This window comes from Pipistrellus kuhlii, unplaced genomic scaffold (assembly GCF_014108245.1).
Source record: "Pipistrellus kuhlii isolate mPipKuh1 unplaced genomic scaffold, mPipKuh1.p scaffold_m20_p_31, whole genome shotgun sequence".
Classification (NCBI taxonomy): Eukaryota; Metazoa; Chordata; class Mammalia; order Chiroptera; family Vespertilionidae; genus Pipistrellus; species Pipistrellus kuhlii.
In genome coordinates this window covers 1510049-1526528 of record NW_023425531.1, presented here as the reverse complement: position 1 = coordinate 1526528, position 16480 = coordinate 1510049, and the positions used below count along the sequence as shown (strand labels likewise).

Genomic DNA, 16480 nt, shown 5'->3' with positions numbered 1-16480 from the left:
GGGAAACCTAGATGGAGCACATGGACAAGTCTGGACACCACGGGTCTCTGTTCCTCCTTCAACCCAAATCTAAATCTTAGAAGCTAAGACCCTTTGCCTGCAGGAAAAGTAGAAAAGAATGAAGCAAAGATGAACTGGCTCACGTCTTTGTGCAAGGAAGAAAAGATGGCTGCCTCCGGAAGCCTGGGCTGTTCTCCTTCCTCCTTCAGGAAGCAGGAAACAGAAGAGTCACGTGTGTGCGGTCCTCTCTTCCGAGTGACTCTCCCTGTAAACACGGTGTAATATTCTGGAATAAACGGCATCTCTGCCCTGGTGGGGGAGTGGGAGGGGGTGGGATGAGGGAGGGGAGGCTTTTCCCCACACAATGCCAACAGCAAACCAAACCAAGAGGCATGGAGTGTCACTGTGATTATGTGAAATCTCTTTAAGAAGCCAATTTTGAAATTTTTAAAATCAAAGCTTATTTCACAGTAATTGAAGGCTTTTTAGTTTTAGTAATTTATTTTGATAACTTGCTCAATAACAAAAATACAAGTGAAGAAAATTATGTTCATTTTATACATTTTGTATTAACAATTTGTTTTGAAACTATTAATTGAAAAATGTTATAACCAATTACAAAACAATTCTTAATAAAGTTTGGGGTATTATACAGACCTTGATCACAAACTTCAAAATCTCTTGAGGTGATACAATAAATCCTGTGTAGGGAACCGAACCTACACAGGCCACTTTTTTCCTTCATATGTTTTTATCCTTCAAAAATCAGTCTGAAAGACAGTTTACTGCTTCGTATTGTGAATGCAGATTTAATTTTAAAAGACTGAAGTGGGTTGGTAAAACAGTCACTATAGTCAAGAGTAACAGTGGCTAGCAGCCTTTTAATGAAGATAAAAACCAATTCAATTGTTCTTCCCACGAAGCCCACGATGCAAAACAATAGCTAAGAGTGACCCAAAGCTCGTTCCCGACACTCTCAGGGCCTTCCTCTAAGTCAGCAGATCAGTGTCGCAGGACTGATCCTTTACTTGGAGATTAAACAGTGAGTTTACAGAACATCAAGTGGGGGATACCAAAACTTTAGGCAAAAGGGTAAGAAAGGAAAACAATCAATGAAGAGTTTTGGTCATCCAGAACACTAAAAAGAAGGGGGGAAAGAGCTATCCTTTAAGAAGAAAACAAACGGAACAGAAAATAAGTTTATAAGAAGCAGGAGAGTCAGAACGATTACATGCACACATTAACAACAAAGAACATGGATTACCTTTGGAAAGAATTGTACTGAAATGTTGCTTTTAATGAAAGGAAGATTTTCCACATTTACAGTTGTTTAGGCATATTTAATAGGAGCTTCCAAAAATTTCAAACTAATTAAGTCCTGTGCAAATAAAACCTATAACTAGTTTTCAGCAGATTTTACAGTGTGTTCTTAGGTATGAGACTACACACTCTAAAAACAATGTAACAGACAAAAGTTTGACAAATGATTGCACCACAAGTGTTTATATACAGTTCACAAGCCATGATTTCCCGCTATAAATCAATACTGTGCTATCTAGTACTTGTTATTGTGACCTTCTAAAAAGCAACTGCTGACAGCGGTCTCTTTTCACGTACAGGATGTACAGAACTTTATATGAACGAGTCCATTTCAATGCTTGGTCTGATCTCACACACTATCTGGTGGACAGTTTTAACCCTGGGCGCTGACTGGCTGTGGGGAGTTTCCCCTCCCAGGCCTCTATGCACTGGCCCTTTATGATGATGAAGAAATTAGTCAACTTAATGGCTTGGGTAACAGATACAAATAAAACCTCAAGTTTTGTCAACTTGCAATACCACTGTAAGTGAAAGAAGTAAACAGTGGGGAAATTCTTAGCAGCAGAGAAACTTTCTCTCCCCATGCTCACGATCCAGTTAAAAGTATTTTGAGGAACTATTTACAATATAACTCATCTTTTTGGAAGAGAGAAACCCTCAGTCATATAAATTAATCTGAACCGCACTTTGCTAACACTTTCTCTCAGTGGTATAATGGTGACAACACAAGCTTTCCTTCTGAGTGACCATGTGACTGAGGACATGGGTGGCCATCTCCAACGGCCACAGACATGCCCAGTGTCCGGGTCCTGGCCGACATCACAACACTTGGGGGAAGTCCCTTTCAAGCATCTTCTAAGGTTTCTTTGGTCCCAGGAGGAAAGTGTAGCTCCCCGTGACTCCGGGATGTGCCTCAGGGTGGCTCACCTCTTACCCCCTCGAGCGAGCTGCAACCCCGGGCTTCCTTCCACAGCTAACACTGATGGCCCAGGGGGGTGGGAACAGGGAGCCAGCCAGCTCGCAGTGACGGATCCGTGACCACGTCAGCGGGCAGCGTGTGTGTTAACGGGAAGTGGGATGCACGGGCTCCCTGGCCAGGGACCTCCACTTCCCTCCAAAGACGACAAAGCTGAGCTCCACTGCCACGAAAGACCCCCGCCCCACATTCCCAACAGGAGATACTGTGTGTTCACCGGAGACAACTGTGCACTGCACAGCATGAGACGTGGAGAAGAGAAACGTGTATTTGGAAAGGACGTGTGGGTTCAGGGCTGTGGAAATGCTTTTTAGGAAAAAGTAAAGCTGTGGGTCAGACAGCCCTTTACAGTAAATACAAGGAAGCAAACAAAGGCATGGAGCACACAAAAGACACTGCTCTCAGGTTTTTGGTAAAGGAGATGCATGAATAAGAATGCTTATGGATGAAAAGAACACATTTAATTGCTACAGCAGAATGATCCTGGTGCGGTAAACAGCCAGAACGGTGTGAACTGACATCAGAAGAAAAAGAACCTCTGCACAACAGACAACAGTTGCCAATAATTTAAATGGTGTCCAATTCCCCAGACTACGAGGTTTGACATGATCTTACCTTCTACCATCACATATAAATAACTTAACCTACAGAGAATTGTAGTGTAACTTAAATTTGCACCTAGAAAGATGTGGGTTATCTGTACCTATTACAAACACCTGTTAAAATCAAGGGCCGATACAAAGAATGAGGTAAACTGAAGACTCTCTCCACTACACAGCCTTCAGATAAATGGCTTTTTCTATTGAGTTCTAGGTTTGCACACCACAGTGTTTTGCTAGCAAAGCATTCAGAGTTCTCTTCCAGGAACAGTTTGCATGTGTGTGTATAAATTTACACACACACACACACACACACACACACACACACACACACACACACACACATATATATATACACTGTATACTGCATCAGCAAAATATATATATTATATATATTTATATAAATATAAGGAACATTTCCCCCACCCACCCCAGTAACATGTTTCTTAGTGTTTTATTTTTTTGTACACAGAGATAGGGAATTTCAGGATTTTACATACATTTTAGCAAACAGGTTTGATCTATTGGCTTCTCGGTGCAGTAACGCAATGGCAGTCCCTCTGGTGCCACCGGCTCCTACGCTACAGGAAGCTGTGAACACTATTCTCAGGAGGTGAGGCCAGCCCCACAGGAACTTCTCTTGCATCCCTCTGGTCCACCATGTTTCATAAATACTTAGAATTGTTTCCTCAAGTGAATCATTAGATGTTAAAAACGGAACACAGAGTCACGAAGGGCCACGTGCTTTTCAGCAGAAAGCATTCTCCCTCGCTAGGCGACTACCACAGTGCAGGCCCGGCGGCCTGGAAATATGCTCAGGGGGTTAGTCAGTATCGTCTGTATTTGGTTATGGAAAAGGCCCTCTTTTTAAAAAAATCCAAAGTGCATAGTGAGAACAAATCAAAGCTTTTTTTCTTTTTCTTTTCAGCATCAGTTTCATCTCAGCATCTTTCTGAGCCAGGACTACTCGGATGCCTTGCCTTTGTCCTCTCCACCCTCCAAAAATAAAAAAATTTAAATAAAATAAAAAATAATTAAAATGTCAAGCAATTTAGACATTCATCAGCCTGGTAAACAAACTTTGCCAGCAAACAGAAGTCCTACTATTGTAAAGAAAATTGATAAGACAAAAAGTACATATGATGACCCAACTACTGTGTTGTTGGGTAATTTATAAGGTTGACCTCCGACTTCATTGATGTAAAATCCTATTGGAAATATTAGGGCAGCCATACAGAAAAGGATCACTGTAAAACAAACCAAAACACAACATTAGTAACATGGTTTGGTGATTAGGAAAACAATGAAAATTTGGCGCAAAGGAAGTTTATAAGAAGGATTGTGGATTGATAACATGATCAAACCTGTCAAAACATAAACCATTTGTCAAAATATTTGCATATACTACAGATCATATAATATCCCCCAAATCTAACAATTAAAATCAGGAAAAGTGTGGATTAACCTTTTGAGACAATTTCAAATATCAGCGTTAAGAAAGGTCCCAAACCTTCCAAGTACTCGTATGCCTTACTCCTGACCATTCCAATGGCGATGCAAGGCCGCCTCCTGGCTGTGCTACTCATAGCTGTGTCCTCTAGGCTTCTGGTTCCTCTGAGAGTGAAGTAAGTGCTAGAAGTCTGAATAAGCATTATCAAGTCCAGGCACAGCACCAGCCACATGGGCAGGAAGTGCTGAGTAACTGCTGCATGTGCCACTGGAGTTCTTATTCTGCCACTTCTCTGCTCCTCTCAGTTGGTACTAGTTAGAAGGAATTAGAGAAAAAGCACTTGAATGTACCATCTACCTTACTCTGGTTTAAGTCAGCTAGTGGAAAGAATCAGACTTCTGCAATGATTAGCAAATTGTCAGAGTGGCTATATCTTATCATGGACATAGCCTCAGCCCAACCACCCACCCTGTTAGGTTTCTGAATATACACAAGTGGGGAGGATGGGAAACCTTTGAGTTCTGTATACAAACACAATGAAATCTAATATTTGCTAAAAATGTTTCTAGAAAAGTATCAGCAAACCCAGTGTCTGATTCCAAGGCCACTGTTTTAGCAAACAGTGCGCTCCCTGTGCTTCAAAAGAAATGCTCTGAGCAAATGCAGACTGCCTACAGATTGGCTAATTTTCCCAAGAAAACAGTTTATGCTTTATGAAAGCACACTGGTAAAATGGGAAGTCTTCCCAATTCTGGAGGCGGAAACATTTCTCAGTGTAATGTGGAAACTGATTACTATACTCACTATATATGAAGAGGTGAACCTTTCCACTAGAACCTGAGTGAGAAACCTTTTCCGAGGTAGACCCATCCCGAGGGATAGTGACAGAGTCCTGAATAAACATATCAGCTGACACTTGTCTTAAATTACTTTTGTGCCAACCAATAAAATCTAATAGAGTCCTTTAAAAGCCAATAGGAGTGCCCTTGCTAGCTTAGCTCAGTGGATAGAGCGTCAACCTGTGGACTGAAGGGTACTGGGTTGACTCAGGTCACAGTCACATGCCCAGGTTGTGGGCTGAATCCCCAGTATGGAGCGTGCAGGAGGCAGCTGATCAATGATTTCTCTCATCATTGATGTTTCTGTCTCTCTCCCTCTCCCCTCTTCTCTGAAATCAATAAAAATATATATTAAAAAAATTAGACAAAACAAAACGAAAGGTTAAAATAGAAGTATTTTCCTGGAACAGCTCCAGAAATGTATTAAAAAGTAAAAAGTAACATTTTCTAAAATAACATACTAACTCAAGAGATACACCAGTACCTTTGTTTGCTTTGCACTCTTTAGGTGGATAATTTTATAATATACACACAATTAGTCTATCTCATTTTGGGCGAAGGACCAAGCCAAATGTCACATAAGCACATTTGGATTCTTTTGGATACCTACAACAGAACAAATAAAAAAAATCCAGTAATTAAGTGTTAGATCTTTTGGTCCTTCTGTTGTATAGACAGCAATAACTTCATCAGTGCTGCCAATGCCCACTTATCAGTATTATCTGTCACAAACTTCTAATAATTCTTATGCCTTAATATGGTTTGGTAAGTAAAATGAAATCACAATCTATAGGTAATCTATAAAAACAATGGGATATGATTAGTTTTAAAATCATTTTGTTTCTTCTCATCTCAAAAACTAAAATAATTTAGACATTTTCTGATATACACAGTTCATTCTGTTAACTAATGTACTGACTTTATTTCTATCCTTTCATATATTCTATTATAAAATAAAAATCTATCCATGCCGAAACTGGTTTGGCTCAGTGGACAGAGCGTCGGCCTGCGGACTGAAAGGTCCCGGTTTCGATTCCGGTCAAGGGCATGTACCTTGGTTGCAGGCACATTCCCAGTATGGGGCGTGCAAGCGGCAGCTGATCGATGACTCTCTCTCATCGATGTTTCTAACTCTCTACTCTGTATCTCTCTCTTCCTCTCTGTAAAAAAATCAATAATATATATATATTTTTAAAAATCTATCCATTATAACGAAGTAAACATTTAATGACTATACTTAAGAGTTTAATATTTTACAAGACTTAATTCTTTTTCCAAATTGGTTAGGAAAAGCTTAATCAAATTTAAAGGAAGCAATGAACTCTTATTCAATCTAATTTTGTTTTTTAATCCAAAATTTTAGGTTCTCTATACTTCTTGGGGATATTTAATGCAAGTAGATGATTTTTCTTTTAAACTATTGAGATCTGTGAAGTTACTTTAGATCTTAAAATATAATCAATCCTGATAATATATTTCAATTTTTAATTAAGTTCTGGGTCTTAAATAAGCCTATAGAGACATAACTTCATATCCGCCCTGGTGGTGAGAGTTAAATGGCAGGTGTGGTGGTAGATGAGGATGTAACTAGTTAAAGGGAAAGACCAGGGTCAGACCTGAAGACCTTTGTTACCTGCCCCCTCCCCACTGGCCAGCCCCACCATGTGTGGCTCTCCTCTGAGAGATTCCCCCCCGTGTAAACCAGAGGAAAATATTACCCTCACATTCTTACCAAAACTACAGCTAAACTGGAACAGAAATAGATGCAATAGAGATGATGACAGCAATAGAACATCTTCAAAGGCTGAATGGAAACATTAGGGGGAGCCCAATCCCTCTTAGGACTGCCAACCCCGTGGCTTAGCTGTGGTAACAAAGCCAATGTAATTAAGGAAGCTAGGAGTAATGCAACTGTGCTTACTGAGGTGACATTCACTCCAGTATGTACTCCTGAGCTAAAAGAAGCCCAGGGGCACAGACACAAACAGAAGGTACAGCTACAGAGCACCACGTGTGCACACGTTTATGCCTAGAACACCTCTGGCAGGAAACCCGGAAATCAGTGACAGTGTTACCTCCAGGAAAGAGGTCCTGGATATCTGGTGACAGGGACACAAATGAGACTTACTTTTCATTTAGACTTTGAATTATTATATGCATATTATTTAAAAACGTAAACAACATATTATAGTTCTTTTCCTTTATTGGGCACAGGAAACAATGGCTCAGGGACCATCTTAATGAATACTTTGATTCATGCTGCTTTGCTAAACTGCATGAGATTTTTTTCATTTTCATAGCTTATGCATTCCTAAATTTTAACTAAATCCCAAAACTATATGCTTCTTTGATTTTACATAAAGAGTGAATGCTCTCTGAACAAGTGAATATACCCTGTGAGTAAAGATTCCCTTAAAATTCCTCATCAATACCCTTTAGGGTAGCAACACTGTCTCTACAACTGTCTCTGGACCCTACTGTCTACAAAAGGACTGTCTTGGGAGGTCTGTTCTACCTCACAAAAAATCATCACCTTCTCTCTTATTTCTTAACAAGAATGGAGATTTTTTAATGTTAAAAGCAATTTGATCTGCCCGGCTGGTATGGGTCAGTGGTTAACCAGGAGGTTAAGATTAGGGTTAGGGTTTGATTGCCAATCAGGGCACATGCCTGGGTTGTGGGCTCGATCCTCAGGAGGGGGTACGCAGGAGGCAGCTGTTTAATGATTCTCATCATTAATGTTTCTATCTCTCTACCCCTTTCCCTTCTTCTCTGAAATCAATAAAAACATATTTTAAAAAAGCAATTTGATTTAAATTTTAAAATAAAGTAGATATAGAGACAATGATAATACAGAACTGGAAGCATATATTAAGAGTTTCACAGAGAGGGAGAGACAGGCTCGTGAACTAATATAATCCCCTTATCTTATTGTCTCATAAGGATACATTGAGTTTTAACAATAGGGATATGTGGGATTATGCCTCACCTCTAGCCTATGAGTTCTAAATGAGAATAACAAGTGAAAGCAAGCTGTTATAATATTCACTTAAAAAGCACGTATGCAGACCTGAGAAGGTTTCAGGCACTGTGCTAAAAGTTCAGGCTGTGGTGCGGCCCAAGTCCCGTCACACTGTGCCGGGAGCACAGCCTCTCAATGGGCCCCCAGCCCGCGGGGGCAGAGCAGTCCTCGCTGGGAGGCGTCCCTGTGTACACGCAGGAGCTCCCGCCACTCTGCCCCCACGCATTAGGTGTCAGTAGCACCCCCTTTACTGTGACAACCAAAATGTTCTAGATACGGATAAATGTCTCCTGCAGGCAAACTGCTTTAGTGAGAAAGAAGCATGAAAGTAAAATTTCAGAAACAGCTTTTTTTTTGCACATTTTTGTTTCCTTTAACTTGGGCTAAGCCTCTGACATTTTGATATTAAACCAGTTCTACAAAATACAAATGAATATGCAACATATAAATATCTCACACCTTTGGGCATTGACTAATAGAATAAGAAATGTTAAGAAATAATTATAAAATAATCAAATGTGTTGATTTTCCAATGGTCACATACGTAGCTGACAAAAAAACTAAAAATCAAGGGCATTAAAAAGCACATCAGCACCTTAAATCTAATTTATATCTGTTGTATTTTCATCTAGATTTATCTTTATTTGATAGAAGATACCAATACCTTCAAGAAGATGAAAAGACTCAGGTTAGTGGTAGCTCTGAGTCACAGACCTCAAACACTCAAGTACAATGTTGGCAAAAATAAAATTCATTAAAATAGCATTTCGTACAAAGCAATTAAGGGTTTGGATGTCCTGGTGTTGTGATGAGAATTCTGAAGAGCGATGGGACTGTGCAGTTATCTGACGGCCACAGTGCTGCTCTGATGAGTGTGGAGTCCTCATTACTGTTCTTGATTCTCTTCACACACACAGAGCGCATGCCTCTAGACAAACGACAGCACAGGCTACTTACTTCCAGTGAACGCTATCCACCGAGCATACTTTGTGGCTTCTCTCCGCCAGTGGGAAGCCACCAGCAACCCACACGTGACAGTCAGTGAAATGATCCCCATGATGATGAAAAACAGGGTGGTGACCCACTCCGGGGGCAGCCGAGGGGGGATGCAGGTCCGGTCTCGTCCGTGGATTGTCTGACACTGTCGCACCAGGCCCACAGTGAGCGCTCCTGGGGGAGATGCAAAAGGTGGGGCCGTGTTAGTGGGTTTGCATTCGGAGGGGATATTCCCTACCAACACCCCTCAGTCTTAACTCGTATTTCTCTCTATGGGGGTCATCCAAGCACTTAATTCCACTGAGTCCCTTCTTCAGCATTCTGCTAGAATGCATAAGTAATAGTAATGCTTGATTTAACATAAAAAGAGAACTTAAACCTCACACAAAGCCGTTAAAAGGCAGCTCACTGAATCCGTCATTCATTAAACACACACTTTCCTGAGCACGTGTGCACACGCTGTTTCTAGGCCCCAGGAGAGTAACAGTGAACAAGAGAGAGGAGCTTCCAGCTCTCGTTAGCGGGAACTTTGTTTTCCCAGATCCAAGACTCACTGTATATCATTTTATTTTGGCTGAGGAGAAAAAACACTTCTCAGAAAATTGAAGGCAAGCTTAAAATATGCTTAAGCATAACATACAAATAAAATAAATAATTAATTAAATACTAGAATCAATATAATTTATTAAAGTTAAAAGGTCTAAGCATATTAAAATATAAGTACTTTTTTATTATATTCAAGAAAATGTTGTAAAAACTAGTAAACTCCACCATTTGGGAAGTTCAACAATGTTGGTACAACGTATAAGCGCTCACAATTGGCAAACCGTTACCGGCATGTGTCAGCAGGAACGCACAGAGGTATAAGGTGCCCCATTCTCCTTATCCACTCAAATAACAATAAAGTGAATTTTGTAAAATATGAAGTACTATTTTAATATAAACATGTTCTCATGAAAACCAAAGGAAACCCTCTATCAAATTTGGGGTGAATTAATTTGTAGAAACCTAGGTAAGGAAGGTGAAAGAGTAATGACTTTTTCTTTTTCCCGTCAAAAACTGCTGGTTTCCCCTTTTAAGGGCAACTGCGAATGAGAAAATTGCCAGAAAAGTACAGGAAAAGGAATTTTTGGAGCCACTGGAAAAAAAAAAAGATTTCTACATCATTTTGGGGTTTAATTATTTTTCAAGGTGAACAACATAGCACTTGCCTTGAACAAGTGGCTTCTTTGAGGACAGCGTGAAACTCGGGGTACCTGGGAGCAGCAAACCAGGGTGGGTGTGAATGTGGATCTGTGTGTGCATGTGGATCTGTGTGTGCATGTGGATCTGTGTGTGCATGTGGATCTGCGTGTGCATGTGGATCTGTGTGTGCATGTGGATCTGCGTGTGCATGTAGATCTGTGGGTGTGTGTGGATCTGTGTGGGCTTGTGGGGCTGGTGGAAGGAGGGACTTTCCTGCAACTTGTATTTTGCCACTGATACATCTTTAGAAATAAAACAATATGTTCAAAGAAAATGAAGGAAAAAAACCACCAACCAATAGTTCTGCTCTCCAAACTGAGTTGTACTCTTTTCTTACTCTCTTTTTCAAGAGAATGAAAGAAGATAACTCAAACAAGTTGTACCTTTTTCTCTCAAATCACAGAATAATTAAGCCCATTTTGGGATGTCCAGAGGTGCAACAGCATTGTGGGATCCTCTCTGGAGGCGGCGAAGGGAGCTAACCCTCACAGTAAAGCCTCACTCCTCCTCCTAGCTGCTGCTTGGAGCTGAGTGACTTCATAGCCCAAAGAGAGGTAAACCAGCTTAAAGTGTTTGACAACTGCTAACCTTTAAAGTATCATAGCAACTGCTAGGAACCAGAAAAGGCAAGAGGGATGGGGGTAAGCACCAGGGAGTTGCAAATCGTTCTTAAATGGAAACACTAAAAAGTTTCCTTGAAAAGAAAACTTGGGGGAGAGGGAGTGTCTTATTATGATAAATCTTTTATTCTAATTTTGGAAACAAATAAGGCTTTCAGAGTGCTAGAACCCCTATAAGGAAACTACTCCTGATCATTCATCAAAACATCTCTAACAACTTAACCTCTGTAGTCACTACCCTATTTATAAAAGCTGTCACTGCGTAAGAACAGACAACAGGCAATGAAAGACCCTCTGACAAAATGCAATACTGTGGACTCTGATGACCCCCCCACATCCCCTGACTGGCGCACCACACCCCATGAGTGCAACAGAACAGTCAGAAAAAGAAAATTAGAGTGATGCCTTCCACAGACCAAATGGAACAATGACCCGGCAGACGGTCAGCTCTGAAAGAAGAGCTGTGCTCCTGTGGTGAGGGATCCTAATCAAGACAAATCAAGACCAATACTCAGCAGCTGCCTTCTTCTGAGAGGAAAGAAAGCTATCTGACACACAACCAGAAGGTACACTGTATGTAAGAAAATAAATTCACCAATATTTAAAAACTCTTTATTGTTCAGAGTAATACCCATCACCTGCACTGTCACATCCCACTAGTTCCTGCCCCAAGCCAGGCCCTCACCATCCTATTGGCTTTGTCCATAGGTAATGCATATTAAGTTCTCTGGTTAATCTCTTCCCTCCTCTCTCACTCTTTCCTTCTGAGCTTCAGTTCCATGTTTCCATGCCTCAAGTTCTATTTTATTAATCAGTTTATTATGTTCTTGTTCATTTATTTTGATTTTTGAAATATAGTGGCAACCACACTTTGGTAAAAACTGCTGTTTGAATTTTAACCCTTCTAGTTTGGCCCCTGCATCTGATTAAAACACAGGGTACTTGCCTCAGCTTCCAGGTGAAGACCTGGAGGCTAAGGCAATTTTCCCTTGCCTGGGACCAGGACCACAGGAGATTGATTCCCACTGACTCAGTAGCTTCAGGGATAGAAACTGTAGATAACCTTTAGAGTCTAACCGCTGAGCTCTGCTTCTGTGTTATCGCTATCACAAGATAGGGCCACATTCTAATGTCCAGCAGGATGTGACTAGGAACCAACTCTGCGGGCTGTCCCCAGTCTTTAGAATTTAGTCTTTAGGATTTAGGAACAAAAGGAAAATTCTTGCGGTTTAAACCTTTAAAAGGAATTGCCTACCTTTGAAACGGTGCAGTCATTTGGAGTCCACCTATGTGTGGTGCTCTTGTGGCTGTCCTGGCCAGTTCAATAAATCCTTGCCTGCTTTTTAAAAGTTAATTAATCAGCCTCTGGTGGTCTTATTTTTGAACCCAGGGTTCGACCCCACAACAATTTTTAGATTCAATTGTTGATAGATATGCATTTATTGGCATTTTATTATTCATATTTTTAATTTTTTTTTCTTCTTCTTAAAAAAGACCCTTTAACATTTCAGTAATACTCATGGTGGTGAACTCTTTTAGCTTTTCCTTGTTTGTGAAGCTCTTTATCTGACCTTCAATTCTAAATGGTAGCTTTGCTGGGTAGAGTAATCTTGGTTGTAGGTTCTTGCTATTAATCACTTTGAATATTTCTTGCCACTCCCTGTTGACCTGCAGTTTCTTTTGAGAAATCAGCTGATAGCTTATGGGCGCTCCCCTGTAAGTAACTAACTGCTTTTCTTTTGCTGCTTTTAAGATTCTCTCTTTCTCTTTAACCTTTTACATTTTAATTATGATGTGTCCTGTATGGGCCCCTTTGAGTTCATTTTGTTAGAGGTTCTCTGTGCTTCATGGACTTATAAATCTATTTCTTTCACTGGGTAGGGCAAGATTTCTGTCATTTCTTCAAATAGGTTTTCAATATCTTGCTCTCTCTCTTCTTCTGGCACCCCCATAATGGGAAAAATGGTATGCCTGATGTTGTCCTAGAGTAGTGGCGGGCAAACTCATTAGTCAACAGAGCCAAATATCAACAGTACAACGATTGAAATTTCTTTTGAGAGCCAAATTTTTTAATCTTAAACTATATAGGCAGGTACATTGTAATTAACTTAATTAGGGCACTCCTAAGCTGGCCTTTGCCAAAAACTCAAAGGGCCAAAGAGCCGCATGTGGCTTTCGAGCGGTGGTTTGCCGACCACTGCTCTAGGCCAACATAATCTATATCCTACTCACATATTTCCCATAAGCTGTCTGGGGAAAGGGATCTACCAAGGCAGCTGTGTTGCTACTATTGAATCTTCTAAATTCTGGTTCTGTTAGTGTCCCAACTTCCACCAGTTTAAATTTCATCTTCTACCTCAAAAAATTATCTCCTGCTTATAGATTCAAATCCATTTCTTACACTGACTAGTTAGTCAAGATCTTTTACATCCTCCAAATTCTCCAAGCACATTCCGTTTGTGTCACACAATTAAGCATTTGATTTACAGCAGCTTCTTTTTAGCCCAAACAGAAAATGAGCTTTTCAGGAAGAGAGGGAACCTTCCACTTCACTGGAAACCCCAAGGCAGGCCTACAGCAGTGGGCAAAGCAGGACTTCATAAGCATTTGGTGAACCTAGACAAGTAAGAAACGTGCTAAATTTAAAATCCTGCTTTATCAACCAGATTCTCCTGTAGAACTATGGTACTGTGAACCATATTAATTCAGCACAAGCTCAGTCAGTTCATTTTGGTTTTACCCAACAAATCTTTTGTTTCTTAAAGGGTCTATAATTCCATTTCCCAAACAACCAATCCGTCTTCACCCTGTGGCTGTTTCCTAGGTAACCAATCCAGCCAAATAAAAGACTTGCACACAACAGGAAGAGGAAACTATACCAGGAACTGTAGCATTCCATATGTGTCTCAGTATCTCACCTATGTATTACAATACACAAACGTCATAGTGAGTGTTACCCAATTATGTGGGGTATCTTAACTAAAAAGGCTTTTCACACTCATCTTCTGTAGTTTTAGGCACTGTGGAAACGATCTGGCATGGCAAGTCTAAGCATGTCTGTTGCCATAATAAGGATGATTGTAAGGCCTTTAGGTCACTACTACATCATAGAGCACAGTAGGATGAAATGGTTTTTCTTGGTTTTTTATTAAGTTTATTGAGGTGACATTGGCTAACAAAATTACACTGGTTTCAGGTGCAAAGTTTGAATGAGCAATCAATTTTTAATAGTACTAAGCATCCCTTTGAATTTGTTGAGATTTTTCAACATGCAGATCCAAGTTTTTCATCAAACTTGGGAGAGATTTGGGTCATTATTTGCTTAAATACAGGCAACAATGGACTCAGGTTACAAGGGACTCAACATACATCGTTTTGTGGTTACATCACTATCTCCCATACTATATATAAAAGAGGAATATGCAAATTAATCATCATTCTGTTATACCCACAAAGCCATGCCCACTGGCCAATCAGGAGCAAGTATGCAAATTAACCCAACCAAGATGCTTGCGGCCACAGGGAGAGCAGGAGGGAGGCTTGGGTTTCCCTGGTGATGGAGGAAGCCAAGCTTTCTGTACACCCTGGCCGGCCCAGGCCTCCACTCCAGGCTACAAAGTTTCAATTATAGAAGATAAAAAAATCCCAATAGAAATGGCTGCCACCATGGAGCGAGCAGGAGGCTTGGCTCTGCTTCAGGCTACAAAGTTTCAATGGTAGAAGGTAAATAAATCCCAGATACCACGGCCACCGCTTGGGTTGCTGGGGGGCGTGACCAGCCTGCAAACCACCACAAGCCCCTGGCCCAGGCCGCCCCATGCCCCAAGGGAACCGCTACCCTGATCCAGGACACCCTTTAGGGCAAACCAGCTGGCCTCCACCCATGCACCAGGCCTCTATCCCAGTGGTCAGCAACTGTGGCTTGTGAGCCACATGCGGCTCTTTGGCCAGAGTTTGTGGCTCATGTGCCACAGTTTGCTAACCATTGCTCTGCAGGGGTCCTCAAACTTTTTAAAGTGGGGGCCAGATCACGGTCCCTCAGAGAGCTGGAGGGCCGGACTATATGAACTACTAATTCCTACTGTAACACCTCGGCTGCGCTCACTGCCCAAAAAACCTGGCGGGCCAGATCAGACTCCTCTGCGGGCCGCATGTGGCCCGCGGGCCGTAGTTTGAAGACGCCTGCAAGGAATCACCCAAATCACTGTCCTAAAGCAGTGGTTGGCAAACTGTGGCTCGCGAGCCACAAATTCAAGGGGCCAAAGAGCTGCATGTGGCTAGTGAGCCCAATTTGCCGACCACTGCTCTATCCTATCTAATAAAAGACTAATATGCAGATTGACCATGACAGTTGGGAGGGAGTAGGCCTGCAAGGGATGGCAGTTTTGGGTGATCAAACTTATAGGGGAGGTCAGTTAGGGGTGACCAGGCAGGCAGAGGAGGGAAGTTGCGGGTGACCGGGCCTGCAGGGAAGGGCAGTTAAGAGGGACCCAAGCCTGCAGGGGAGGGTAGTTGGGGGGAACCAGGCCTGTAGGGGAAGGTGGTTAGGGACAAACAGGCTGGCTAGGCATCAATCAGGCTGGCCGGGGAGTGGTTAGGGGGTGATCAGGTGGGCAGACACAAGTGGTTAGGGGCAATCAGGAAGGTAGGCAACAGGCGAGCAGTTGGAAGCCAGTAGTCCTGGATTGTGAGAGGGATGTCCGACTGCCCATGCAGGCCCAATCCTACCTGGATCAGACCCACACGGGCTGTCGGACATCATTTGAGAGGTCCCAGATTGGAGAGGGTGCAGGCTGGGCTGAGGGAACCATCACCCCCATGCACGAATTTTGTGTTCCGGGCCTCTAGTTTATTTATAAAAGAAAAAGTTCCATGATTTTGATGTATGCACATATGTGCTTTATGTTTTTTTATTATTTATTTACCACAAATAAAGATCAGGAATTATCTTTCTTTTCTTTTTTTTTTTCTGTTTCAATTCATTACTGCTGTGTATGTGCTCCATGTGAGTGACGTAGGTGCTTATATAGGTGGATTATGACTTATGGCAAAAATAGCGTTACGTCACACCGTAGGAACAGATCTCTGACATAACCCAAGGACCTATTGTACTCTCTTTGTGCCTCTCTCTCTATCTCTCTCTCTCTCTCTCAACTCCGTCTGGGACTCCTATTATGTGTATGCTGGAATACTTGAGAATGTCTCATGGATCTCTCATGCTCTGTTCATTTTTATTTTTCCCCCTTTTCTTCAGATTAGATAATATTGATCGACCTGTCTTCGTCTGGTGGTTCTTTCTTCTGCCAATTTCCCTTTTCTTTTTATAATTCCCATCTCTTTATTAGATACCAGAGGCCAGGTGCACACAATTTGTGCACTATGGGGGATGTCCCTCAGCCCAGCCTATACCCAC

General features: G+C 41.6%; 1 protein-coding gene across 4 annotated transcripts in view; it reads right to left on the bottom strand.

Moving 5' to 3' along the window:
- Positions 1–1279: 1279 nt before the first annotated feature.
- Positions 1280–16480, bottom strand: part of MOSMO (modulator of smoothened) — a 65133-nt gene continuing 49932 nt past the window's right edge. The window contains exons 2-4 of one of the 4 annotated variants that reach the window (XM_036460205.2): positions 9164–9376; positions 8845–8870; positions 4008–4142 (exon numbers count right to left, since the gene is read on the bottom strand). In XM_036460205.2, coding sequence (XP_036316098.1) covers positions 4140–4142; positions 8845–8870; positions 9164–9376 — 242 coding nt within the window. In that variant the 3' untranslated portion in view covers positions 4008–4139. Of the gene's footprint in view, positions 4143–5668; positions 5791–7371; positions 8871–9163; positions 9377–16480 lie in introns of those variants that run through there. The other 3 variants (XR_006743068.1, XM_036460203.2, XM_036460204.2) reach the window with 3 other exon arrangements.